Here is a 24,583-nt window from a genome sequence, read left to right on the forward strand (position 1 = left end):
CTACTTGGTCACCGCGTACGCCGCAACCAGCGCATCAAGGCCAACGCTCTGCGAGCTCGCGTCCGCCGGCTCGTAGGGCCCGGCCCAGTAGTCGCCGACGAAGCAGGCGTTGTTGGTGATGTTGAGGTCGTGGTTCCAGATGGACTGCGCATTGGTGGTGATGAAGTTGAGCCACTGGTCCGAGTTGCGCACCAGCTGCAGCTTGCCCAGGTTCTTGATGAACGGGCCCTTGAACTGCTCGCCGTCGCCGCTGCAGTCGTCCTGCCGGTCGCAGCCGTCCTCCAGGATGCCGCTCGCGCTGGTCAGCGTCGAGTTGGGCGTCGTCACCGCGTCCGCGATCTTGCCCGCCAGGTCCAGGTACGTGCTGTTGCCGGTCGCCTTGTACAGCTCGACGGCGGCGCCGAGAATCACGCCCTGGTTGTACGTGTAGATGGAGCCCGTCGGCTGGCAGGTGGTTTGGTTGACGCCGTCGACGATGAAGTAGTCCGACGTGACGACGCCCGAGTTCCAGAACCAGTCCCAGCCGGCGGTGGCAGCGTCGAGGTAGGTCTGCTTCTGGTCTGAGGGCACGCGGTTGGCCAGGCCGGCCGCGAGGTGGATGTATAATTCTGAATAATTGCATTAGCAGTGGAATTATCAATCTCCCAGAATGCTGGACATACCATTGGCAATCGAGGCAATGTAGTCTCTTGACTTGCGCCAGTAGACGCCGCCGCCGCAGACAGTCGGCCAGCTGGCGTGGATGTCGTTGAAGAGGCTGATGGCCATTTCCAGGTAGGAGGGGTTCTGGCAGAGGTCGTAGACGTCCAGCCAGGCATTGGCCCACCAGCCCTCGTCGTCGTAGTACTCGTCCTGGAAGTTCTGGTAGCCGAAGGTGTGGCCGGCGACAAGGAAGGTGTTGGCGTAGACGTCGAAATAGGTGCCGTTGTAGTTGGAGTCGAGCATCGAGAGACTGGCCAGCCCGGACATCATGTTGGCCGATTCCCACCAGTAGTCTTGCCACACGCCGGAGGTCCAGTTGTACCAGCGCATGAGCTGGTCGCTGCGGTCGTCAGCTAGTTGGGCTCTGGGTGATGGTGATCGGATGACCGACTTACCAAGTACAGATAGCATTGATATGGTAGGAAGATGCGTCGGCTGCCACGCGCGACGCGGCCAGAAGGAGAGACAAAGCACCGAGGATTCGCGACAGCATGATGAAGGAGGGGATTGTTGGAAATGACCTGATGAGGAATGTGGTATGGCCGGCCAGGAAGCAATACTTATACATCCTCCATGGCTAGATAACCCTACACGAGGTTTGTGAGGGGTGGAAGGCTATGCAATATTGTTTACCATGATGCTACGGATGCTACAGTTGCAATCGATTATACTCCATACTCTCTATCTGCACTAGAACACCACGCAGGAAACAGTCATGCGGGCCATGCAAGGTTAAGCGGGGGATGGTACATTACATCGGGTGTAGAAAGCAGAACCAGGCATGGCAATTGGTGGCCGGCCAGGAATGGAAATCTCGTAGCAGAAGGGGCCATTATCCCAAGTGGGATCGCAGGCACGAGTGGCATGCTGCATTCTTGGACCAAGCAAGGGGTGGAAGCATGGTCAATAGTCATCAGCCCTGAGCCCAGGGTCGGGGTAATGGTTCGCTCATGTACCCCACTGCGTGCCTGATCATGCGGCGCACCTATTAATAATTCAGGGGCATTTAAATAGATCAGTACGGCGAAAGGATATACGTAGACTAGTAAACTGCATGTAAGTTCATGTAGGTCGAGACAGTCGAGATGGATATCAGATCTTTTGCAGAATATACATGTTGACTGTATGCATATACTCGTTAATAACAACCAAGTCAGGCAATCCAGTTCATTCAATCTATTCCAGGGATAATCTTGTATACTCGTCTAAACATTAGGGTTAGCAGATCTTGGAAGCGATCGCGTGGCTGCCCACAGGGTCCGAGCACGCGCGCTGATTGGCCACTGCCCCGGCCTTAGCCGCCTAGCGCCACAACTTTATCTCAAGGGGTCTTTTTGCATCTCAAACAAGCCTCGTCGAGTTTGGGGGCGGCATCAAGGCGGAATTTAGTTCTGCGCCGGCGGAAGCCATCGGGAGAGGATGCCGGGAATGAGTATAATATGGATGTGTACATAAATGCATACAACGACTACTAGTAAGGTGAAGCCCGTTCAGTGATGGAAACCAGCAGAACAATCGTATCGTATCGAAGCGTCTGGTCTTGCAGTCCTCTATAGCAGATGTCTTGAATCGCGGAATGACTTCAGACGGCAGGGCGGAGGAATTCCGATGGGCTGATTTAGGAACAGCATACGTAACCCAGGAGAGTAGTTTTCTGGCTATCGATAGGACTGGTGGGCCGGTGTGGAGTGTGGCATAGCCAACTAGATATCTCTCTACTATGTATTTCTCCGTATCTAGCGTCTCCCCAAGTAGGGTCGACGGGTCGTGCCTGACGATCAGTGCGTGCTAAAGTAGGAGGTGAGGGGAAGAGGGGTCATTGTCACCCTAGTCACATCTCTCTACTCCATACATCTTCCACCAGATGAACTATCTACCCGATTTCCCCGATCTTTGCAACAATGGGTCCAAAAGTCACGCTTATCTCGAAGGATCCATGTATGCATGCATATGGAGTCGGCATACGACAACCGAAAAAAAACTCTATTCAGATGCTCTAATTTAAGATCAATCAGTATCGTTGGTTAAGTAGGCGAACTAACTAACTAGCTGCTCGGCCGGATAACTTGGATGGCAACAATCTTCCCTTTCTTATTTGCATTTAGCTAGTAGCTAGGTGGCTGTGTAATGTAGCTAAAGTGCGCGCGGCTGCTCTTAGCCCCAATGGCCAATCTTCGTGTTGTAACATTGCATTGCGTTGCAGATGGAGGCCAGGTTAGCTAGAATAGTATATTCTTGTTTTTCTTTTCTTTTTCTGGTTCACAAGACATCCATCCAGAAAATAGGACGTTAACGTGATTAGTTAAGTAGTTAATTAGTTACACTCTTGATACTCTGTCAAACAGGTCTGAGCCAAGGCTGGATTTAGAAAAGAAAGTGTGTGGATATTCTTCTTTTTTTTGACCCTGTTTATTCTGGTCAAGCTGTCTGGCTAGAGTCTTGCTTCTTTCTTTCTTGCATTTCCCATGCAAGTATATACTATACTGTACAGTACATGAATTATCGCGTCATAGTTGAGTCTGGTACTCGTCTCATCTGACCTGACCTAACCCTGATCCTGACCCGACCCTAACTCAACTCAACTCAACTCGTCTACGAGAGCAATCAATCAATAGACTTGACCTGACCTGACTACATACACTGTCATCCATCCATACAGTCGATATGCGATAAGATCAAGGTTTGTTTCCTGGTGGTGATAGATCGTCATTTCTTGAGGTTAGGTTTCGCTGAGCTGAGATGTTGCCGCTGCAGTGTTGTTGTGCAGATTGCTTGTCGCATATTATTCAGTTCCATGATCATCGACAGAAACTGCAAAGAGATGGAAATTTTCTTCTGAAATGCAAGGATTTTGTGGATCTACACCCATCAGCTAGCTGTTGGAAGTTTCTCTATCCATAGCGATGCGTCTATATGTATTATGCTCCTGATAGTCTAACCGGGTTGATTCACAAAAACAGGAATATATAGATTGCCTTCCATCTCCTTCCTTTCCTTCTTTGTTTCCGGTACTGACTGACTGACTGACTGACTGACTGGTTGATTGATTGAATGATTCATGGATGGGGAGGATATCACTATTACTCCCACACACTCCCTAGATACCTAACTTACATATATGCATAATTCTATAGAATTATTTACCCTTGATATAGTAGTCTTTTGGGTTATAGTTAATGCCAGTTTACTTCTACTTATCCGAATGGGGATGATAACAATAATAATGATATATACACACTAACCCAACGCCCCTTTACAAAACCTCGTTTTTGGTGACAATGCAATGCAAAGGAATATGTACGTCAGGAGAAGTTCTTCCCGGCAGTTCTCATCACGAAGAACAAGATGAAGCGAATGGACGAGACTGCCGGATACGAGTGGTGAAATTTCATGCATAGTGATACTGAATCAGTCAGCACCGCCATAAGATTGATCATTTCGTTCGCCAGTGTGATTCCCCCCGACCAACCTCTCTTGTTCGGCGGATTCGGAACGCGCGCGCGCCAGACTCGCCGCCTGCCAGGAGACAAAACTGACCAGCACCGTGCCGACGAGAATGACGGCGACTGTCAAGATGGCATTCACCGGGATAGGATTCCGACCAAACACCTTAAAGGTCAGCGCGTCGAGGCCCGTCTGCGCGAAATTGCTGATTCCCGCAAGACAAATGATAAGCCCGTACACCTTGCCAAAAGTCTGAAAACCAAACACTTTCGCGGCGTAGTCTGACACGGCCGTGTAGTAGAACGGGCGGTACAGGACGAACAGCGCAATGTTGGCGTACCCGGCACTCATGCTCCCTGGGATGCAACCCAAAACGCCAATAATGGCAGATACCGTGACCAAAATGAAGAGCACCATCGGGGTCGTGGCATTGTCGAGAACAGTGCCGATGAATGGAATCGCGATCAGCCCTCCCACCGGGAGCGCGATGTCAAAAACCTCGTTCAGTCGTCGAGCCAGCTCGGGTGAAAGCAAGTAGTCATACTGCGATCGAATCGTCGCCACGAAATAATTAATCCGCAACATCTGGATAACAGTGAACAGCGTGATGAGGATGAACCATGGAGACCGGATCTGGTCAAAGGCAGAGACACCGTGCATCACGCCCCAGACACCACCAGCTGTATGCTTCTCGTTTGGCTTGATAGGAGAGCCTTCCTGGTTTTGGACAGATTTGCCGCGCCGGCGGCTCGCGAATTCAGGGTCATTGAGATCAAAGATGAGGTCGTCAATCTTGCGGCTGCTATTGCCGTCGAGAAGGTCCTGGATGCTGCTGATAACGTTCTGCCGTCGCATCCGGCGATCCTGGCGCTGCCGCTCACCTTCATCGCGGTCGGGAATGCTCTCGTCGACGCAGTCATTGGCCTCGTCTGCTATATTCTGCTCCGCTTGGATCATCAGTTCGCCCGCAGTCTTGTACGATGCACCTGGCATGAGAAATATCTCGACGAGCAAGATAAAAGCCGGTACGGTCAGGTAGACGAGAAAAAACTTTTGGATTGTAAACGATCCGTTAGTCTCCTCGTTGATAAGACGAAAGATAAGGAAAAGGGCGCTGGAAGCGTCAAATGCACCGGTAAGAAGCGAGAGAATCAGCCCTGAGTGCGTCGGGAAGGTGTTTGAAAGGTGGAACGATGATATGAACACGAAAGGACCACCAAGCGCGAGGAATAGATATCCCGGGATGTACCCGTCGAAGGGCAAATGCGCTGCGAATGCAAGCAAGAGAGCCCCAATGGCAATAAAGATGCTTCCAAGGATTCCGCTCACTCTGGGACCATACGTGTCGAGCATTGTTCCGACAGGGAGCGCGCAGATATTCGTAGCGACTGCCGCTATCGTGAACATGAGATTTAGACTAGCCACGGTTAGTAGGAAATAGCTAAGATGTGAGGTGATTCTTACCGTGTCTCTTGTCCGTAGCAAAGACCTCCGTGGCCAAGCTCCTCCTTGGAACATTCATCCCGGTACACACCTTCCCGGATGAAGACCGGCTTGATGGCTGCAAATCCAAACACGGGGCCAGCAGCAAAGAGGCAATAGATGACGGCAACAAACACCTGGGCTAGACCAACAATTAGATACAGGTTTAAATAGCCTTAAAAGCAGAACGTCTAACAGAATGAACTGTGACGGTGACAACCTACCAATTCTCTTCCCCTTGCTGACTTCGTATGCCCCTCTTGTCTCTGCGAGATTCCAGTTTGGATCCTTGAATACAAACTCCGTCAAGGCCTCTTCCCCTTCTCTCTCCGGTGCTGGGTGATCTGATCCATTGGCATCACCATGGTCCGATCGGAGGAGCGATCTCCGCTCCTCGTCCGGCTCTGCAGCCGAACTATGGGCCCATCCTCGGCCCGCATATGGATTAAAGCTCAGCTTGTGACGGACTGTGCGGTGGTGGGAGCTTGATGGAAACGATGACGACAGAAAGGCTGCTTCTGTCGATTCGCGTATATTTCGCGATTCCTCATCGTCCGACGCCGCGGATGCTGTGCTCCGCTGCCGGATGAAGGGTGGGGGGTGCTGCTCCCACGATTCCAAGTAGGAGACGCGATTGAGAGACATTGTACAAGCTGCTAACTTGGGTCATCGAGAAAGCAGCAGCTTCAGTTCCTGCAGGTATCAGAGAGGCACGTACAGGGTTTGTTTGGCTGTCCTTCTCGTTCCAGAAGCAGATATCGACGAATAGCGCTCAAAAGAAGAAAGACTAATGTCAAAGCATCTCGTGAAGCACAGCCATATACAGTTGACAGCAGAAAATCCACTGCAGACGAATGGATGTACTACAGTCCAATGAGACTGCCACGATCACAACGTGATTGGCTAGAACACACCCTCAGACGCACAGTGACATCGCTCGATAGAAATCATGTATGTCTGTCTGCAGTTCGTCAAGCCAATCGAGGAAAGAGAAAAAAGCAACGAGACGTTAATCCCATCAAGCCTTGTGCTGGTGACGGAGCTGGCAGTCTCGACCCGAATGGAGTGGACGTCGTCGAGGGAGATAACCGCGATGGCTGGAAATGCGGAGAGGATCCACCAATCACGGCTTGGCAGATGTGGGCCTGGGCCGACCCGTGACCGGCAGCTACACTTATCGGCCAATCATGCGCGTTTCTATTTCGGGTGATTAGATAGATAAGAGATCAGCTTGTACGGAGTATACAGGCAGAGCTTTATCAGTGTGATTTGATGGTATAAGACTTATTATGAAGGGTTTTGCTCAATGGTTGAATTTAGTAGTGGCCAGGAAAGAGACTGGTTAGTCTATCGATTTAATAACGTGCCCGGTCACGTGCTCGATACATGAAGTATTCGACTCGTAAATATATATCGGATGGAGAGCATGAGGGCTTATTCTATACCAACGCAATTCTCTATTTACAGACCATCGACCCGTTGAGTTAATTAATTCAATTTGACCACGTCAGAGCGAAATCAGCATGAAATAAAAACAAATAACCAATCACGTAAAACCAGCCAGGCCAGAATTGAAGACATGTGGGATGAACACAAAACAGTGGGAAAATGCTCCAAACGACGAACATCGTCCGTGTCATGGAACAGACTTCAAATCAGGTCATGAAATGTCGGAACCTTTCGTCTAATATAGACTAAGTCACAGACGAGTTGAACGGGTATCCAGATTCAAATATATCTAGAGGAAAGCAACGCAATACGATACACTGGTTCATAATTCTTCGTTCAGTCATATAATGGGACTCTTTTCCCAGAAACACGAGGTGGACTGTCCCATCCCGGAGACCAAGGACTGCCAGGACCTGCGTTACTGGAGGACCGGGGACGATCGGAGCTACTGCCGCTGCCACTTCGATACCCAGGGCTGCTGCTCCAACTGTAGCTGCCTCGCCGGACATCTGTCGGTGACGATTCTTCGGAGCTGATGTGGAACCGGTGAGCATGGCTTTTGCTCTTGGAAGTATACTGGTGATCGTGACTCCGGCTGGAACGACCCGTATCATCGAATGTGTATTCTTCGAATTCGACTCCTTGGTGTCTCGAGGAGGACTTGGGCAAGAAGAAGTCATCGGATCTGTTCTTGGAAGATGTGTTACGACGAGGTCTGGGTGAGTCATGTTCTCTTTTGGTGCCGTTGGACAAGTCTCGATCTCGGCAGCTGTTCGAGCGGTGCCTAGACCGCGCATCATGCGAATGGCGCCGAGGCTTGGGGTCTCGCGTCGGAGACAGATGCCGATGGCGTCCATGCCGCCGGTCGTCAATGGAACCGCGCCGCCGCGACAACACGGGATTTTCCTCTTCCTCGTTGTCCGAAGAGTCAGGTGATGAAGATCCGAAACTGAATCTCGGGGGACGGTGACGCGACGACGATTTCGCCCGACGCTCGCGACTCCCCATCCGCATGGTTTTCGATCGTGATGGCGGAGGAGGAAACAGAGGTGACCGTCGCGGCGATGATGCCCGCGAGTCACCAGGTCGCCTTCCTCCAGCACAATTATCGAATTTCGCATCAAATCCGGACGACCATGGTGCTCTGCCTTCTGCACTCCTGTGTCGTCGATATGCACGGATATCCTCGTGCAACTCGGCTCTGGATCGCGGATGCAAACCATACCGGTGGTTTAAACCATCCTGAAAGAAATAATCGGCTTCTGGAGACCGCATATACTGTGCGTCGGTGGCCGCTGTGTAGTAGCGGACAAAGTCTCTGGGAGAATGGTGGCGATTGTGCCAGACTTGATAGTCTTTCTCGAGACGCCGGCTGACCTTTTCATGCCATTTTACCATTTCCTCGTCTGGCGCCGCAGGGAAGGCTTCCCGAGGGATGACTTTGGGAAACGTGCCGCCATTAGGGTTGGGCACGTCCCATCTACTGACCGCGTTTTGCAGGTATCGAGCATGTTCGTCAGGACACAGCAAGAGCTGGATGGTTTGCCATCGCACGAAGCCCACAGGCAGCAATGCGGGGATCGACGGCGCTTCGAAGGGGTTGGTGGTCGGCTGGAGCGTGTGGAAGCAGCCCAGCGCCTGGTAGATGAAGGATAATGCGGGACCACTGGTTCCGAGAAATAGAGTGTCGTAGTTACCGCCTATCTCACGGTAGAAGGCAGCGAGCTTGTCTGGGGTCAGATCCGTGGTGCCGGAGGATGGTTCGAGCGTGGCCTACATTGGTAGACTTTGGATCAGAACCCGCATATCGATGCTCAACCTGCCAGTCGACTTACTATCACCTGGGCGAGTCCCAAACAGAGCTGTTCCAGCAACGGAGCAGCACTCTTGTTGGGATTGATGAGCGTGCCCCAGTAATTCCCGCCCTGGTAATGGGGGGACTCCATCGTGTCCATGCCGGATGACGTGAGTCAATGAGTCGAATCCCGCGGTATAAGTATCCAGAAGCATGCAGGTTCCTCGCTGTATAGAGTTGCGATGAAATGCAGGCAACCGTGACAGTGGCTGTGCTAAGTTAGATCGAGCTCATCTAGGTAGCATCGAAGTACACCTGTCTCCTTATATTTAGCACTCGACAAGGCAAATTATCGAAAACAATCTAGACGCTGAAGACAGGCACCAGATGTTGGTGCTGCGGAAAAGAGAGGTGGGGGAATAAGCACGCCATGACAGCCTGCGAGATAGATATACTAGCATCGAGACAGTCGCACAGCAGGGACAGCCAAAGACAGGCAGAGAGACAGAATGTGTTGGCGCGCGCAAAGGGCCAGCAGCTGGTTTGCCAGTCAGATGTGGCGGTCCGACATGCACCAGGGTCCTGTTGGCACCTCTGCCAGCTGCATCTCGGGCCGCTGACAGGAAAACACGTGGGGGCGGCAGGTCGCTCCCTGACGAGGAGAGGCAGGAGGACAGGTGGACAATCAACTATTGTCCTGTGAACACAATCATGATATTCAAAGAAATACAACCAACAATCCACATCAAGCGTGCTCAATCAGGATGATGCTAGGAGGTGTCACAGATGTTACGCAATCAGGCAAGTGGGAAAAGATCCGATGCCCCGCATCACCCAGATCTCGCTGATCACGTTGATCCGGACGTGCGTGTGAGCTCCTTTAAGGCTTGTCATATGCTCAGGCAAGACATAGCTTGCTAGATTTTTCATGATCTTTTCCCAGCTACATATAAACTAATGATGATCTCACTGGATGCAAATCACATAGAAATTGGAGGGCTGTTGATACGTTTTTGTCTCAGACACTGGGAAAACAGGAAATGACAGCCATTTGGATCAGGTGTCTGGTATCTCATCCATCCATATCGTTCAGGGTACGCAGTTCTTCATTATCACACCTTTCCCACAGGTCTCATTGATACACATTCCAGAACAAATAAAGAACAGGAAACTCAATCAATCAGTCCACTTCCAACAGGGTGTATTTCTCGCCAGCCTTCTCCAACGCGCTCTCTACCGCAGCCATGTACCCCAACACCTTCTCCTCTTCCCATCGCCTGCCAACAATCTGCACAGCGGTGGGTAACCCGGCCATCTTCTCGGCGTCATAATGCATCCAGGCGCCCCGGGCGATGGCGTTGTTGCATCCCAGCTCCTTCAGAGCAAGTTTATACCCTCCCTTTTTCTTGACGGCGAGGGAGTCCTTGGCAGGGTCGACGTGTCCGACAGGCAAAATACCGGCCGAATAGTCGAGCAGGTTCCAGAGGAAGGTGTACCCACAGGCAGAGACGGCATCGCGCATGGCCCCGTGGGGAAGAGCAGGAGTCGCATTGGCGGGACAGAGGATGAAATCATACTGTTGCGGCTCCGCGTTCCACCAGGCGTGCCAGGTTGCCCGGAAGCTTTCTCGCCGGGCCACCAGCTTCCACAGCTCTGCAGACGATTTGGGGCCGAAGTGCCGGATAAGTGTGGCCCATTTCTCGTCGCGTTTGATGTATCGCACATAAAGGTAGTACAGATAGCGGAGCACACGAGGCAAGTTGGCAACTCTCGTAAGCTGAGCGGCGCCTGGATCGCTGGGCTCAAAGGAGAAGAAGTGAGAATTAAACGTATAGCATCCGTCAGAGTTCAGGAGCTGAGCAGCAAGGTCGAGACCTGTGAAAGGATCCGCTGTGGGAGGAGGGGTGACTTCGACGACGGTGTGACCGGCTGCTCTGAGAGCGGCCACGGTCGTGTCGATGGCGCGAGCGATGGCTGGTGTCGGTGGAACAACTCCTGCGATTTTCCTTCGTTAGATCTGGATACTAGATTGTTGGTCATACACTCATACCATCCGACTTTAGCAGACCAACTCTCAACTGCTTCTGGCTTGCCTCCTTCTCCTGATCAGCTCTCCACGGGATGGGATGCACTGTATAGTCATACTTCCACGGCTGAAGGCCAATTATGGAACGGGTAAAGTAGGTGAGGTCGTTCAAAGTGCGGGCCATGGGACTGAACACACTCGGAACTCCCTCCTGTCCCGCCATACTGGTGTTGATTCCAGTCTTGGGCCAGCGTCCAGTGCTACAGCGGAGGGAGTAGATCCCGCTCCAGGCTGCAGGAACACGAACGGAGCCAGCGACGTCAGAACCAATACCGATGCGGCCTCCCAACGCCAGCAGGGCGCCTTCTCCACCGGTTGATCCACCTGGAGAAAATTCGGGGACGTGAGGGTTCCGGCATGTTCCCCAGATACCATTGGCGGACTCGAAGGAGAGGAGGGTAACTGGCAATGCGGTCTTCACATAAGGTACCGCTCCTGCAGCAGTTATCAGAAATCGTCTACAAATTGACACAAGACGATAGCCTTCTCAGGCGAAGGGATCTTCGTATGCATACCAGCGTCTTTCAACAACTTCACAACAGCGCCATCTTCTTGGTAGGGCTTCCCTGCGAGTTTGGAGTACCCCAGTGTAATATCAAACCCCTTCACCTGGAGTGAGTCCTTCAGAGAAACCGGGATACCAGCGAGAGGACCCTTCAAGTTGACCTCCGACGTCGCCCACTCCTCCGCCTCGGGCAGGAGGAGCTCTGTAACACAATTGGTCTATCCCCTGTGTGCCTTGACGGCCACCTTGCCATAGGTGCGGAGCACCTCGATGGGGGAGAGAACACCTTTCTGGACGTCTTGCACGAGCTCCTCGATAGGTTTGTTGATTATTTCCTTGTTCGCTGCTGTGAAGGGAGCATGGTATTCAGGGTCGAGTGCCGCAAAGCGCGCGTCGCGCTCCCGTCTTTTGGCATCCCTATAGTAGGTTACATTTTAGCCTTCTGAAGTGAACAATGCAATCTATAGTTCAGGCCAAGAACCGGAGAACGTATATTCATACCGAATTCGAAGGTACTGAAAATAGTCGAATGGAGGAAACATCTTGACTTGCTGAGGAATAAATGGGGTCAGTTTAGAGAGCAGCCGGACGGAGAGGAATACCACAAGAGCGTGGGAGGCTACTTATGAAGGGAGCATTCTTGCGGGGAAGCGTGGCTGCGGAGACAAGATAACGGATAGCCGCTGATAAGCGGTCGGAGCCAGACCGATTGGATGCTCCTTCGCAACTCTTCTTAGCCACGGAGATTTACTTGGATTACTATTGCGCGAGATGAATTAAAAATGGATTTCTCAAATTCCCTTTTTTTTCTGTATAAATTTTTGCTATATTATAGGTGATATATACCTGGGAGCTGATGCTGTCTGTATAGCCGGTGGACACGTGAACGCCAACAAGGTTCCTGATAGTTAGCACGCTTGTCCTGTTTCAGCAGGTCCATCCGGACTCGATGAGCTCCACAGGGCGAAATTCATGGACAGCTCTCAAGCATGCTGAGGTGAATAAATTCTGTGATGGATTGTCTGGTGTTAAGATAATCTAGAACAAAAACAGGCTTAAGGTAATGAAACTGACAGATTATCATCCCTCAGTTCTAGTTCATCTTTCCAATATGGCCAACAATTATACCATAAAATCAGATCAGGAAACTGCAACATCGATTCTGGCCGCATGACCAACAGCAATGAATGAGACTTATGCAATATCACAATATCAGCAATAATATTATTGATTATACTAGCTAATTGTCTTGGGTCGTAATTGACGGGAAACATATATATGTGTTGCTTATAAGCCATGTACTGCTTGCCAAAATAGTTGTTCCTTGTCTTGTTGAGCTATTACTCCAGAGCAAAAAAAAAAGAAGGCATCTATATTTCATACACATGCCCCCTATTGTCCTGGATCTGCATATGGCATGATAGTTACTCCGCAATATGGTTCCGCAAATAAGCACACCTTGATCCATGGATAAGAACAACATCAGGTGAGGTTGCCACGCCACAGGGCACAACCTAGTACCTGCTCTTTTGTGTTGCAGCTGTCGTAAGGAAATCTAATCACCTGGGTTGCTGGATTTAATAGCTTAGGAGCACTGTAGCCGTTATATATATTCCTCAAGAAACATAGAAGAGTACTGAGCTATCCAACCTCAGCTGAGAACCCTGCACCAAGAATTTATAAAAGTAAATGCAACGTATGAAATACGCCTTACAATCTTATTGGCTTTCCTCATGCTTGTATTTTTCCAACGTTGAGACCGTGACTCGATGCGATGGATGCGATGAACTCGGCTTGGCGTTCTGGAAGCTAGCTCGGTTCCGCCAAGACGCTTAGTCATCACATCGCCACCCGCAATCCGATCTGCACTTCAGCTGCGAAAGCAATTATCTCCACATCTTGATCCTTGACACAAACAACATCACTATACTGCTTCCTGTTGCTGCAATTCAGTCGTGGATGCAGCAGTATCCACACTTGATATAATCTCCGCAGTTGATACAATTTTCACGAACACAGACAAGGCACTACAATCATGGCGAACTACCTCGCCTCCATCTTCGGCACCGAGCAGGATAAGGTCAACTGCTCCTTCTACTACAAGATCGGCGCCTGTCGCCACGGGGACCGATGCTCGCGCAAGCATGTCAAGCCGTCGTACTCGCAGACGATCCTCATGCCCAATCTCTACCAGAACCCGGCGTTCGACCCCAAGAACAAGATGAACCCGAGCCAGATCCAGAACCACTTTGATGCCTTCTACGAGGACATCTGGTGTGAGATGTGCAAGTACGGCGAGGTCGAGGAGGTAGTGGTGTGTGACAACAACAATGATCGTAAGTTTTCTCTTTTCTTCTGGTTGTCTTCGTTGAGGGAATCGAATCGCCACTAACTTCTTGTTTTTTGTTCTCACAGATCTGATTGGCAATGTCTACGTACGCTTCAAGTATGAAGAAGACGCCCAAAAAGCCTGCGACGAGCTGAACTCTCGCTGGTACGCCGCTCGGCCGGTGTATTGCGAGCTATCGCCGGTGACAGATTTCCGCGAAGCGTGTTGTCGCCTGAATAGTGGCGAGGGGTGTGTGCGCGGCGGGTTCTGTAACTTCATCCATCGCAAGGAACCCAGTCCGGAGCTGCAGCGAGAACTGGAGTTGTCGACAAAGAAATGGCTCAAGCTGCGCGGTCGAGATGAGCGCAGCGTGAGCCGGAGTCCAAGCCCTGAGCCGACGAGGAGGAGATACTAGATGCTGTCGGCTGGCGAGAGTTGAGCATTAATGACAGATGGTATTATAATGCGTTACTCGAATCTGCATGAAAAGATTGGACTCCGAACTAGACCAGCTTTTTTATCGACATTTGGGGGATCTTTTCGTCTGCAAAAGTCGCTTTGAAAGCACGGCGTTAGGTTGTGGTTCTTTTAATTCTATATTGGTATGGTTTTGTTTTTACTGATATAATACCTCTGTACAGTATTTAGGTCTCATTGAATGGTGCGAAAAGTCATTGAATGGCATACCCTTGCTACTGATCCGATTGCTCGTTTGTACGGAGTCACCAGCAGTAGAAGGAACGAAGGATAATAAAACATTTCACATTGACGCAGTATGTACGGTATGTACCGGGTATCTAAGAGGTACCGTACCAAATCCAAATTATGTCCAAAAGGAAAAAAAAGTCACCGCAACGCCAGAAGTTGTTTTTCTGGGAGGGAGAGGGGGGTTAGCCATCTCCCTCCACGGAACAACAAACAGAACCAAACAGAACTATTGCTGTTGCACCCCACCATCCCAGATATATAGAAGGAAACCAAGACGAATGACCAAAACAAAAGTGAGAAGAAGAAATGACAAACGCCCTTATCAGTGGATAAGCAAAATGAACAAATAATCAAACATATTGAGTCAGTCCAGTCAGATGAGGTCGTGCATGTTACTTTCGTTCGTTGTCCGTTCAAAGGAGGGGGCCATGGGCGCGTAACTCGAAGTCCGTCGAAGCCAGCTGCGTATGCGTATTCTGAATCATTGTCTTGTCATATCGGCGGTCGTGTGGATGATGACGATGATGATGATGATGAATATTAATTACCCCGAAACCAATTGTTCTTGTTGAGCCACCAGATCACGATCGCCACGCCGCCAGCGACGAGGAGAACAACGAGTGCGATCAGGCAGCCGATTATTCGGGTGCGTTTCTTCTTCCTTCGTTGCCGTTCGAGCCAGGACTCGCTTTTCCGCCCCAAATCACCCACTGTCAGCCGGATATCATGCAGTTGAGAAGGTATACACTTACGCAATGATCTTCTCTCTATCTGGTGACCGAGCCTGCTCTTCATCCATATGAACGGCCAGCGAAAATCGTCGCCAGAACGCGGGATCTCTCACCCCCGCCATGATTGGTGCTTGCTATGCTATATCGTCTCGTATACGTTCATTCACTCGTCCGAGGCGCGCAACGCGAATGAAGAAGAAGTAGACAAAGAAAAGAAGGTACTAGCACACAGGGAGGTCACTCGTGTTTTGGTCTTCTATCTGGCTGGCTGGTGTGGATGCTTGTTGTGATGTGTCGTGTTGTATTCGCCAGCAACAGATCGTGAATAGGACGCGTCGCGATTGAGAATGGTTGGTCGCTGTCTCCCTTAGAAGATGCGTTCGTTGACTTTTGTTTGTTTATCTAGATTGTGTATGTATATCGGGTTTCGAAATCGTCTTGGCCGGCCACAGAATTCGAAAATCGATATATCTGATATCCTTCGATCCACGAGAGAAGGGTAACGCGTCAAAGCAGGATATAGGTCGTAGCTAAATGAGTGACTGACTGAACGTACAGTACGTACACCGTACTCCGCACAATGAATGAACGAGTGGGCTGGTGGTCGAGCGGGCGACTTGGAGTGGTGGTGGTGCCCTAAGGGGAAAAGAGAGAATGGAATGTACGGGACGGGGTAAGCCACAAAGAATGAACGAGCGAACGATATTCGATACAACAAAAAAAGAGCGGAATGGCGTGTGGCTCGATAAGAGCGCAAAAAGGAAAAGAATGAGGAATTGATTCAAAACAAAACGGGAGAGAGGCGGAGAGCTGGAAGTCTTTTAATACAGATAACAGCACAGGCAGGAATAATAAGCGCCTAATAATATCTAGTGAGCGGTCTAGAAGGATCTTCTCCTGCACCCGAAGCCTGAAGGCCCCCGTGGTGGAACCAGCCAACGGCCCCGAGTACTCCGTAAATCAGAGGAGTCTGTATCCGGCATGGTGTAACGTCCCACCTCTGTTTGAAGTCTCAATAGTCCCCTTTTGTGCCTTTCGATTGGGAGGGGTGCCAACCGAGCTGGGTAAACGGGCGACCTCAGATCATCTCCATCAGAGTCCCGTAGTGGTTAGGTATGGAGGAGTCCGTACGGAGCATGCTCCATTACCCAGGGGTAGGTGCCCCGTACGGAGTTCGAGTGGGAACCAAAAAAAAAAGGGTCTACAGTCAACGTACGGAGTGACTCCCTACAGGGCACGTTGCACGTCCAATTGAACCATCCGCCTCAATCATGGACGAGGGTTCGATCTGGATAGGCATATGCCTCACCGAAGTAGATCGATTCTGTCCATGTGGTTCAGCGAATCATCGTGCTTACTTGGCTGCTAAAAGGATTTTAGTGAACGGTGCTGGAGGACACTAGGGGCGCCACGAAACCTCGACAAATTCCTCACAAGGCTCTGGACTCCACACAACAGGCACAACTTTGGGTGAAGAAGAAAGGACCAAAAAAGGATAAATAAAAAAAAGGTTTCGCTGTTCAGGGGTGGGCGGCAAGATTCGTTCAATGATTCATTGTTATGATCGTTGCAGTAGTACGGAGTACCAGGGTTCATACTGCTGTCCATGGGTGATCCCTAGCAGGTGACAGTGACACCTGAGAGATGTGCCTCGAGGCAGAGTACATTACGTGAACCTCGATGCCCTGATTATTAACTTCAATTGGCCGTCTGATGATGCAAGGGGTTGTGTGCCATCGAAGAGCACGATGGAGGGGCATGCCAAATACAGCTGTCATGTGACTGGCATCTTATCATCCATGCCTGCTCCAGAATTCGAGTGGTATAGTACTGAAGAAGATGACGCCAATCGGCGTCTTGGGCGGTTTCAAGCGTTTATGCGTATCGAGTACGGAGTACTCCGCAGCCACTCGTATAATCTTGGTATTTGTGATGCAAGGCACTGTACAGTACGGCGTACATACTCCAGAGTAGACATAATAATAGTAGCACTCATCTGCATGCTTTGTATCCACTATAAATAACATCTGCAATTAGGTTTAAGCTTGTCCCAAGTCATATTTATTGGAATAGAACACATGGCGGAGACGCTTCTCGATGACGTATGTACTACACATGGTATATTCTGCAATTATTGCAGATTTTGCTGGTATCATTCTGCCGCCAACTCGCGATTGGATATGTATCTGGCCAGAGATACAGAGCGGTCAGACATGGTTGCGATTGTTCGAATATAACCTCTACAAGGCTACTGGCCCAGTAAAAGAACAGAAAGTGAATACATAATAGAGATGATCAAGGTGTCTACGAATAAATTACTCCGTAATCTTGATTGATATTAAGAAAGGGACTGAGGTCATAAGTAAACAGTGTTAACTGCTGCGGATCATGCTGATTGGCTGAGGCGGTGACGGCCCTCCTGACATCGATCAGCATCACGAGACACTCCTCGTGTTTCCGTCTCCCTCCTGCACTGCATCCATTTATCATCTGTTTTGTCCGAGTCTGTTTTTCGATGAGAAAAGATGGTTCCATTCTGAACTGTGGAAAAAGGAAAGAGAAAGAAAGAAGGGAGCACTTGGGAATAATAAGTTCCCATCAGCCGCACCTCACCGACAGGCATCAACCCCACCGCTACTTCATTTCAGCACAGGAGGCTGAAAGGCTTCAAGTCGAAGCAAATAGCAAAAATTCCCAAAACAAGGAATCTAAAGTCAACCTGGGAGAAATCATCAGCTCCGCTCTGGTCCTCACTGTCGCTGGGCTGTTTGTGCCGGAGATAACGAACGCACCCGAACCGTCCGCCGGGTTCCGCCACCTTCGAGGGATCTCTGCCCAATATCATCACGATCACTGCCGGCTGCCATCCACCCATATCCTAGCCCCCTTACCCCCGATCCTTGAAGACGATTGAGATCCAGGTAAATAGATTTCCGTTTGTGAAAAGTTCTGCTGCCGACCCTCGGCCTTTCGCCTCCCCCAACCGTGGAATTCCCCCGCCGTTCTGTCAATGACGTGCCGTCGTCGAAGCGACGGAGATTCGCCTCGTCTCAGACGATAGGGGCCCTGTCATTGTCGTCGTCGTCGATGCAATCTTCCCGCCCGCCGCTCGTGTCCTCCGCATCAACGCCACTGTACCCTCAACCGTTCATGTCTTCCCTCTCGAGATCAGCATCGTCTCCATCCAGACCTTCTGCATCTTCCCGGCCCGCTGGTTTGGGTCGTAGTCTCTCGGCAAATCTGGAAAACATCAGGTCGGAGGTGATATCAGATAGCGATGGCAACGGAGAAACGCAGGGCAGGCGGGCTAGTCTCCTTGCCGTGGACCGCAAGAGACGGTTGACCGCCACCGGGCAGGATGATCCTGCTGCACCACGGAGACAGCCGATCCTGACGGGAGGGGATCCTGGGTCGAGCCGTAGAGCAGACCTCCAGAGGCCCCTTCCCACGTTGCCATCCAGTGGCGATGTTCCTGGTTCCTCTCGCGCGACTGCCATCGATCTTTCATCCTCTCCTCCCCCTCCTCCTCCGCCGGATTCTCCGTCTCGTCAGCACAGCGAGAGTACTCCGACGCGGCAACGGCTGCGAGACGATATCATGGAGTACATCTTACCTCGCTGGCAGCCCGATTCTGAGGTGACCCATTGTCCGATCTGTGGTACGCAGTTCAACTTCTGGTATAGGAAGCATCACTGCCGCAAATGTGGCCGTGTGGTGTGCGCCTCTTGCTCCCCACACCGCATTACGATCCCTCGACAGTTCATTGTCCGGCCGCCAGATCAAAATCGTCGGAGGTCAACAGGGGCGGAGAGTTCGGCCCAGGTGGTGGACCTCACCTGGGACGATTCTCCGCAATCGTCTTCCAACCCGGCGCTCGGCGGCGGAGAGGAAGTACGACTGTGTAACCCATGTGTCCCGGATCCTAATCCAGATCCGCCGATCGGATATGGCGCCATCCGATCTGGCCTAGACCGTCTTTCCGATTCCAACTGGGGAGCAACACTCCCCGCCCTGCCATCGAGCCATCCTCGACACCGGGCCCATCATTCTCTCTCCCGGGCATCCCAGTTCTACGGACAACGTCCGGATATGGAGGCTGAGGTACGAAGATACCGACGCCGCACTTATTTGGTTTGTTTCGGACTCTATCGTGAATGGACAGAAAGGTAGACTGACCAAGCATTTTATAGTCTGACGACCGTCGTGGTGAGAGTCGGACGGGGAATTCAGGGGAGCAGTTTTCTCCTTCACGCTACGGATTGCCCTACGATTACCAACAATCGCCGCCGGCGTATTCTACATCTCGAGGCCAAGCAGTAAGTGACAAGAAGATGGGTTTCAGATCTGATGTTGTATTAACATTATGCTTAGTTCTCGACCCATCAGTCCGGCCCTCCTGGAACACACTTCCGGGATGGAATTTCCGGCTCCTCGAGCACACGACCCAACCGGGGGCGATCTTCATGGATCCGGAGCGACCTCGACATGCCTTTCGCTCCCAGCGGCCCCCCATTGACGAGCGGGATCTCTGTCCTATCTGCAGCCAGCCCCTGCCGCCGCGCGGCAGTGATGGCAACGAGGAAGCGCGTGAAGCGCACATCCGCGACTGCATCGAGAATTCCTCTCGAGGAGCGCGCTCCCCGCCTCCAAGAGGGAGCCCATCCTCGCATGCGCCCCATCCGATGCGGATGCTGTCATTTACGGCCACGGAGAAGGACTGCGTCAACGAAGACGGCAGCGCGCAGGAGTGCACGATCTGCATGGAAGAATACGAGGTGGGAGAGTCTCTGGCACGGCTGGAATGCCTGTGCAAGTTCCACAAGTCGTGCATTGTCGAGTGGTTCGAGCGCAAGAAGGAGTGCCCTGTTCATAAGGTGCTTTAGCGGTCATTGTGTGGAGTCCGTGTCGTATTAGAGTGTTCCCTCCTTTCTGCTCGCAATTTTTGATACCCTGGAGAGTTTGTTGGTGGTCCTGAAGCATATTTCTGGTCTATTGTCCCTATTCTTCTGTTTCTCTGATACATATTGGTTTCGGCGTCGCACCGCTTCGTTGAACACTGTTGGCTATGCTATTGCCCTCTTTGCTGTCTGTGGACACGGCGTTGGAGAGGTTCGATCTTTTCCTGGGAAATTGGACTGCGATCTCATTTTCATTGCTGCCGGACTCTCCCTACACAGATATCTTTCGATTTTCCTGCTGATTGTGGATCTGATATCCCAATGCTTCATAGAATGGCATCTCGTTTCATCCCGTGACTGGTGATGACTAAGCAGGACTCCCTCGCACCGGCTGGGCCAATCAGTGCGTTCCCTGCACGCCTGCTGGGCCAGCTCTGGCAGCATGAGTTAGATCGCCGCGCGGAATGAGTCAAGAAGCAGGTCATTAACTCAACTAAGGCATAGCTGCCACTTGTCTGTATCAAGCCCGATGATAAAAAAGGAAACCGGTACGTCGCTGCCTACCGTGCTGGCCTGGGCGTGGCGGTCGCTATTTGTAGTCTCGATGGACGCCGAATCACGTCTGGTCACGGCAGATTGTCCACCCAATTCTCTGGAGTAATAGTAATCAATAAGGTTGGCTTTCATCATCATTATTGTCCGGTACTGTATGTACACAGCCCTGCTGCAGGCAGCTAGCTACGTACGGTAGATGGTGCAGCTACCCTCGTCTTGTCTTTGCCCGGCGACGGGGTTCCCTTTTATTTTAACAGTCTGAGTTTTTTTTTCTCTTCCCCACGGAGATCTCGGAGACCGATAATAATTTATTTCTTTTGCTTTCCTGCCCCAATCTTGCCCATTTTCCCATCTTGTGTTGCCGTCTGTGTCGCCGTGTCTGCCGGCAGCCAGCTGCTCCGCCAGTCGACCCAATCCAGACGTTTGCCTCGTGTCGGGCGACGCGCTCATCGGCTGCCGACTGGCCGCTCGCCGACCTCGACTGCTCCATGACAGCGTCGTAACACCCGTCGACACCGATCCTGCCTGCGTGCTAGGAGGCGCCTAGAAGCTTGGTGGGATGAGACCGCGTCTCTGTTGGCTTACTGTCCTCTAATTGCGCTGTGTTGCTCTCGTTTGGGTCTTTCCCAGGTATTGTCTCTCACCCCGCTTCTCTCCTCCTCTCTCTTCCAGCCACACCGTTCACGCGTACGATGGAACCTCTCCAACTGACTCGCGGTCGGTCCCTTCGATCGATGCGGCTGCAGGCCGTTGCGCTGCTGCTGTTGTCTCTGCCATTCGCCTCATGGTAATTGGTTGTGAGACGGTGGCCCATGGATATCGATCCCCGTCTGCGCCCCACAAACGACAGCATCAACAAGAGCAACAATACCGATAACAGCATCCGAGACGCCCGTCATCATAGTCGCCTGCCGTACAACCAGCTTCCGGCGTCATCAGGCGCTGCCGCCGGCTCAGGCGCGAACGACGCGACCGGCGCTTATGCGGACCTCTCCCCGCAGTCCTCCGCCGACCCGCTGCACGACTCGACGCCTTCCTCGACCGGCAATAATAGCTCCTACTATGGAGGTTCGTCCCGCGCGGCGTCACAATCTTTCTACAACAACAAAAATGAGGGTTCTGTAGCTGCTTCAGGCGCCGCCCCCGGCGACACGACCGACCCCAATGACCCTTTAGCCGACCTCAAACGGCCTCGAGCCTGCGAAGCATGCCGCCAGCTCAAAGTGCGATGTGAACCGGACAATGATCATCCTACGGGTTCGTGCAAGCGCTGTGCCAAGGCTGGAAGGACGTGTATCGTAACGGCGCCGACGCGCAAGCGTCAGAAAAAGACCGACAGTCGCGTAGCGGAGCTGGAGAAGAAGATCGATGCGCTCACGGCGAGCTTAAATGCGTCGCGCGCGGCTGATGCTGTCGTGTCATCCGATCTGGGGTCGCACCAGGGCCAGGAACATGTGGCTCCTCGACGCTGGCTGGGGGGAGGACCTCCACCGCCGCGGATTTCTCCGACTCTCGGAGGTGTCAAAAGGCACGTTTCGGGCGAGGTCAAGAATCCTGCGGGATATGGCAATGGTCTTTTCACCCCGTCCTCTGCGCGGCCGACCAGTCCACCGGGTGCTGCTGGCGGAACGGCTTCATCGTCCGCTTTTACGTCGGGCCCGACGGTAGACCCCGTTCTGCGGTCTGACGGCAGCAATGAATTTGCCGATGTCATCGATCGAGGTATTGTCGATGTGGAGAACGCGAGGAAGGCCTTTGATCGATATGTTAGTGACTTTGCTCCCATGATGCCCACGGTCGTCTTCCCGCCTGGAACGACGATGGGCACCGTTCGACGCACGAAGCCGGTGCTATTTCTTGTCATTCTTTCCGTCACGATCGGGGCCTTCCAGCCGGGCGTCCAGATGCAATTGATTCACGAGGTCCATCGCGTGCTTGCGGATCGGGTGATCATTAAAGGCGAGAAGTCGCTGGAGTTGGTGCAGGCCATCATAGTGTCGTGTATGTGGTATGCGCCTCCGGACCGCTTTGAAGAACTCAAGTTCTACCAGTTCATCCATATTGCGGTCGTGATGTCGTTGGACATTGGCATGGGCCGACGGACCAGGAAGAAGGGGACCAAGCAATTGGGTCTGTTGAAGGAGATCCTTGGAAAGAAAGGGGCGCTTTTAGACCCGGACGCGCTGGAGACGCGACGGGCCTGGCTGGGCTGTTATTTCCTGGCCGTGTGTGCGTCGATGGCTCTGCGCCGGCCGCTGCTGGTCCGATGGCATCCGTACATGGATGAGTGTATCGATATTCTGCAGAACTCGCCGGACGCCCTGCCGTCGGATCGGCTGCTGATCTACTGGACCAAGTTGTCTCACATTGCGGAGGAAATCAGCTTCCAGTTTTCGATGGATGACCCGGCCAGCAATCTGTCATTGCATGATGCCAAAGTCCAGTATGCTCTCAAGGGGTTTGAGAAGCAACTGGACCAATGGCGCGAAGAAGTGGATCCAGAGTATTATACCCGTAAGCATTTCCTTTTCTGTCTGGCATAGATGATGGTCTGACGTTGTATCCAGCCGTGTTGAAACATGCCGAACATGTTTTGAATATCTATATGCACGAGATTTCAATGCACACAGACCATAATATCGATGATTTCCGGCCACCGTTCTGGGGTTCGTTTCGAGAGCAGCCCCAGATGGATCGTGCGTCGGCCGCCCATGTGGATGCGCTGACGTCGTGTTTGACGTCGATCCACGCGACTCTGGAAGTGATGATGTCGCTCGACCACGTCACGATTGTGTGTCTGCCGACCATCTATTTCGCGCGAACGTCGTATGCTTTCGTGGCACTGCTCAAGTTGTTTGCGGCCGTCACCCAGAACAACAGTCCTCTGGGCCAGGTTTTCTCTCCGGCTGATCTGAGGGTGGAAGAACTTCTGGACAAGATGATTGCGCATCTGAAGATCAGCGGCAGCCGGCCAGGAGGGCGGACGCCAGGCAAATTTTGTATGATTCTGAATCTGCTGAAGAATTGGTTCTTGAATCGGAAGGACAATGACGACCCATGTCAGCTAGCAAGGATGCCTGTGGAGAAGGAGGAGCAGAGGCCTAGCAGTAAGTCTGAGACAAGAGATGCCCCTGGGCAGGCTGGGCAAGGGCAATCTGGTCAATCGACGGTATGCTTATACTTTTTCTCCTTCTCCTTCTTCTTTTTCTTGTTTTACTAACAACTAGATAGTCCGACTCCCGCCTCCATCTCCTAAGTGAGGTAGCCATGGGCGAGCCAAGCAAGACATCTAGTACGGAACAATCACAATCGCCTGGCAAAGCGTCTTTCCCTCAGCATGCGGTCAATGTTGGTGTAAGTGTCGATCCTGGGAATGCAGACAGTTCGTCCGCCACACCGAGTGCTGGCGGCCCGATCAGCGCAACAGACACGACAGAGACATGGTCTCAATACCCTTCAGTGCCTGTAGCCGCAACAGCCGAACCGTCCTTTTATTCCCAGCAGCAGATCGCCTTCACGCAGCAAGCCGGGTTCGATCCCAGCAGCAACCCGATCATGTCCAACGACGTGATGCCGGCGGGGTCGCAGCCTGCATACGCGGGTTTTCTGCCCGAGCTAGGGGTGCAGATGGGCTTTGACCCGGAGGGCCTCTTCGCGCTGGGCAATATGCTCGACGACGGGTTTTTTAACCTGCCGATGATGGACGGGAATCAGAATTTCTACATGTCTTGAATGGACTTGAACTTGATAACTTTTTTGTCTGTTTTTGTATTACTTGTCGAATATTTTGCACATTGACGTGGGGGTACATACATACATATATCGGGGAAATATATATATAATGCAGGTGGAGTATGGGGATTTATTATTCCTTGTCAGTTATGTTTGCAGGGGAGTCG

The 24,583-nt window shown here is 51.8% G+C and overlaps 8 protein-coding genes across 8 annotated transcripts; 4 read left to right on the plus strand and 4 right to left on the minus strand.

Annotated features, from left to right (window-relative positions):
• T310_3689 (mannan endo-1,6-alpha-mannosidase) lies at positions 1-1,195 on the minus strand (the record flags this gene model as incomplete). Its single annotated transcript, XM_013473412.1, has 3 exons — positions 1-608; positions 663-1,042; positions 1,098-1,195. The coding sequence occupies 3 exons, from the start codon at positions 1,193-1,195 to the stop codon at positions 1-3; spliced, it is 1,086 nt and encodes a 361-aa protein (XP_013328866.1).
• Positions 1,196-4,110: 2,915 nt separating this feature from the next.
• Positions 4,111-6,273, minus strand: T310_3690 (MFS transporter Fmp42; the record flags this gene model as incomplete). The annotated part of the gene is made up of 3 exons (XM_013473413.1): positions 4,111-5,563; positions 5,611-5,770; positions 5,853-6,273. 3 exons carry the CDS (start codon positions 6,271-6,273, stop codon positions 4,111-4,113), a joined length of 2,034 nt encoding a protein of 677 aa, XP_013328867.1.
• A 1,140-nt stretch (positions 6,274-7,413) lies between these two features.
• On the minus strand, positions 7,414-9,023 carry T310_3691 (uncharacterized protein; the record flags this gene model as incomplete). The annotated part of the gene is made up of 2 exons (XM_013473414.1): positions 7,414-8,850; positions 8,913-9,023. 2 exons carry the CDS (start codon positions 9,021-9,023, stop codon positions 7,414-7,416), a joined length of 1,548 nt encoding a protein of 515 aa, XP_013328868.1.
• A 1,029-nt stretch (positions 9,024-10,052) lies between these two features.
• Positions 10,053-12,005, minus strand: T310_3692 (Amidase; the record flags this gene model as incomplete). Its single annotated transcript, XM_013473415.1, has 5 exons — positions 10,053-10,867; positions 10,923-11,393; positions 11,474-11,665; positions 11,750-11,880; positions 11,965-12,005. The coding sequence occupies 5 exons, from the start codon at positions 12,003-12,005 to the stop codon at positions 10,053-10,055; spliced, it is 1,650 nt and encodes a 549-aa protein (XP_013328869.1).
• Positions 12,006-13,498: 1,493 nt separating this feature from the next.
• On the plus strand, positions 13,499-14,470 carry T310_3693 (U2 auxiliary factor small subunit; the record flags this gene model as incomplete). Its single annotated transcript, XM_013473416.1, has 3 exons — positions 13,499-13,799; positions 13,879-14,162; positions 14,441-14,470. The coding sequence occupies 3 exons, from the start codon at positions 13,499-13,501 to the stop codon at positions 14,468-14,470; spliced, it is 615 nt and encodes a 204-aa protein (XP_013328870.1).
• A 2,509-nt stretch (positions 14,471-16,979) lies between these two features.
• Positions 16,980-17,494, plus strand: T310_3694 (uncharacterized protein; the record flags this gene model as incomplete). Its single annotated transcript, XM_013473417.1, has 3 exons — positions 16,980-17,154; positions 17,269-17,333; positions 17,372-17,494. 3 exons carry the CDS (start codon positions 16,980-16,982, stop codon positions 17,492-17,494), a joined length of 363 nt encoding a protein of 120 aa, XP_013328871.1.
• Positions 17,495-18,381: 887 nt separating this feature from the next.
• Positions 18,382-20,114, plus strand: T310_3695 (uncharacterized protein; the record flags this gene model as incomplete). The annotated part of the gene is made up of 2 exons (XM_013473418.1): positions 18,382-19,332; positions 19,422-20,114. The coding sequence occupies 2 exons, from the start codon at positions 18,382-18,384 to the stop codon at positions 20,112-20,114; spliced, it is 1,644 nt and encodes a 547-aa protein (XP_013328872.1).
• Positions 20,115-21,418: 1,304 nt separating this feature from the next.
• T310_3696 (C6 transcription factor (War1)) lies at positions 21,419-24,416 on the plus strand (the record flags this gene model as incomplete). Its single annotated transcript, XM_013473419.1, has 4 exons — positions 21,419-21,471; positions 21,565-23,198; positions 23,228-23,853; positions 23,916-24,416. The coding sequence occupies 4 exons, from the start codon at positions 21,419-21,421 to the stop codon at positions 24,414-24,416; spliced, it is 2,814 nt and encodes a 937-aa protein (XP_013328873.1).
• Between the last annotated feature and the right edge of the window lie 167 nt (positions 24,417-24,583).

This window comes from Rasamsonia emersonii (genome assembly GCF_000968595.1).
Source record: "Rasamsonia emersonii CBS 393.64 chromosome Unknown ctg1118621760076, whole genome shotgun sequence".
NCBI lineage: Eukaryota > Fungi > Ascomycota > Eurotiomycetes > Eurotiales > Trichocomaceae > Rasamsonia > Rasamsonia emersonii.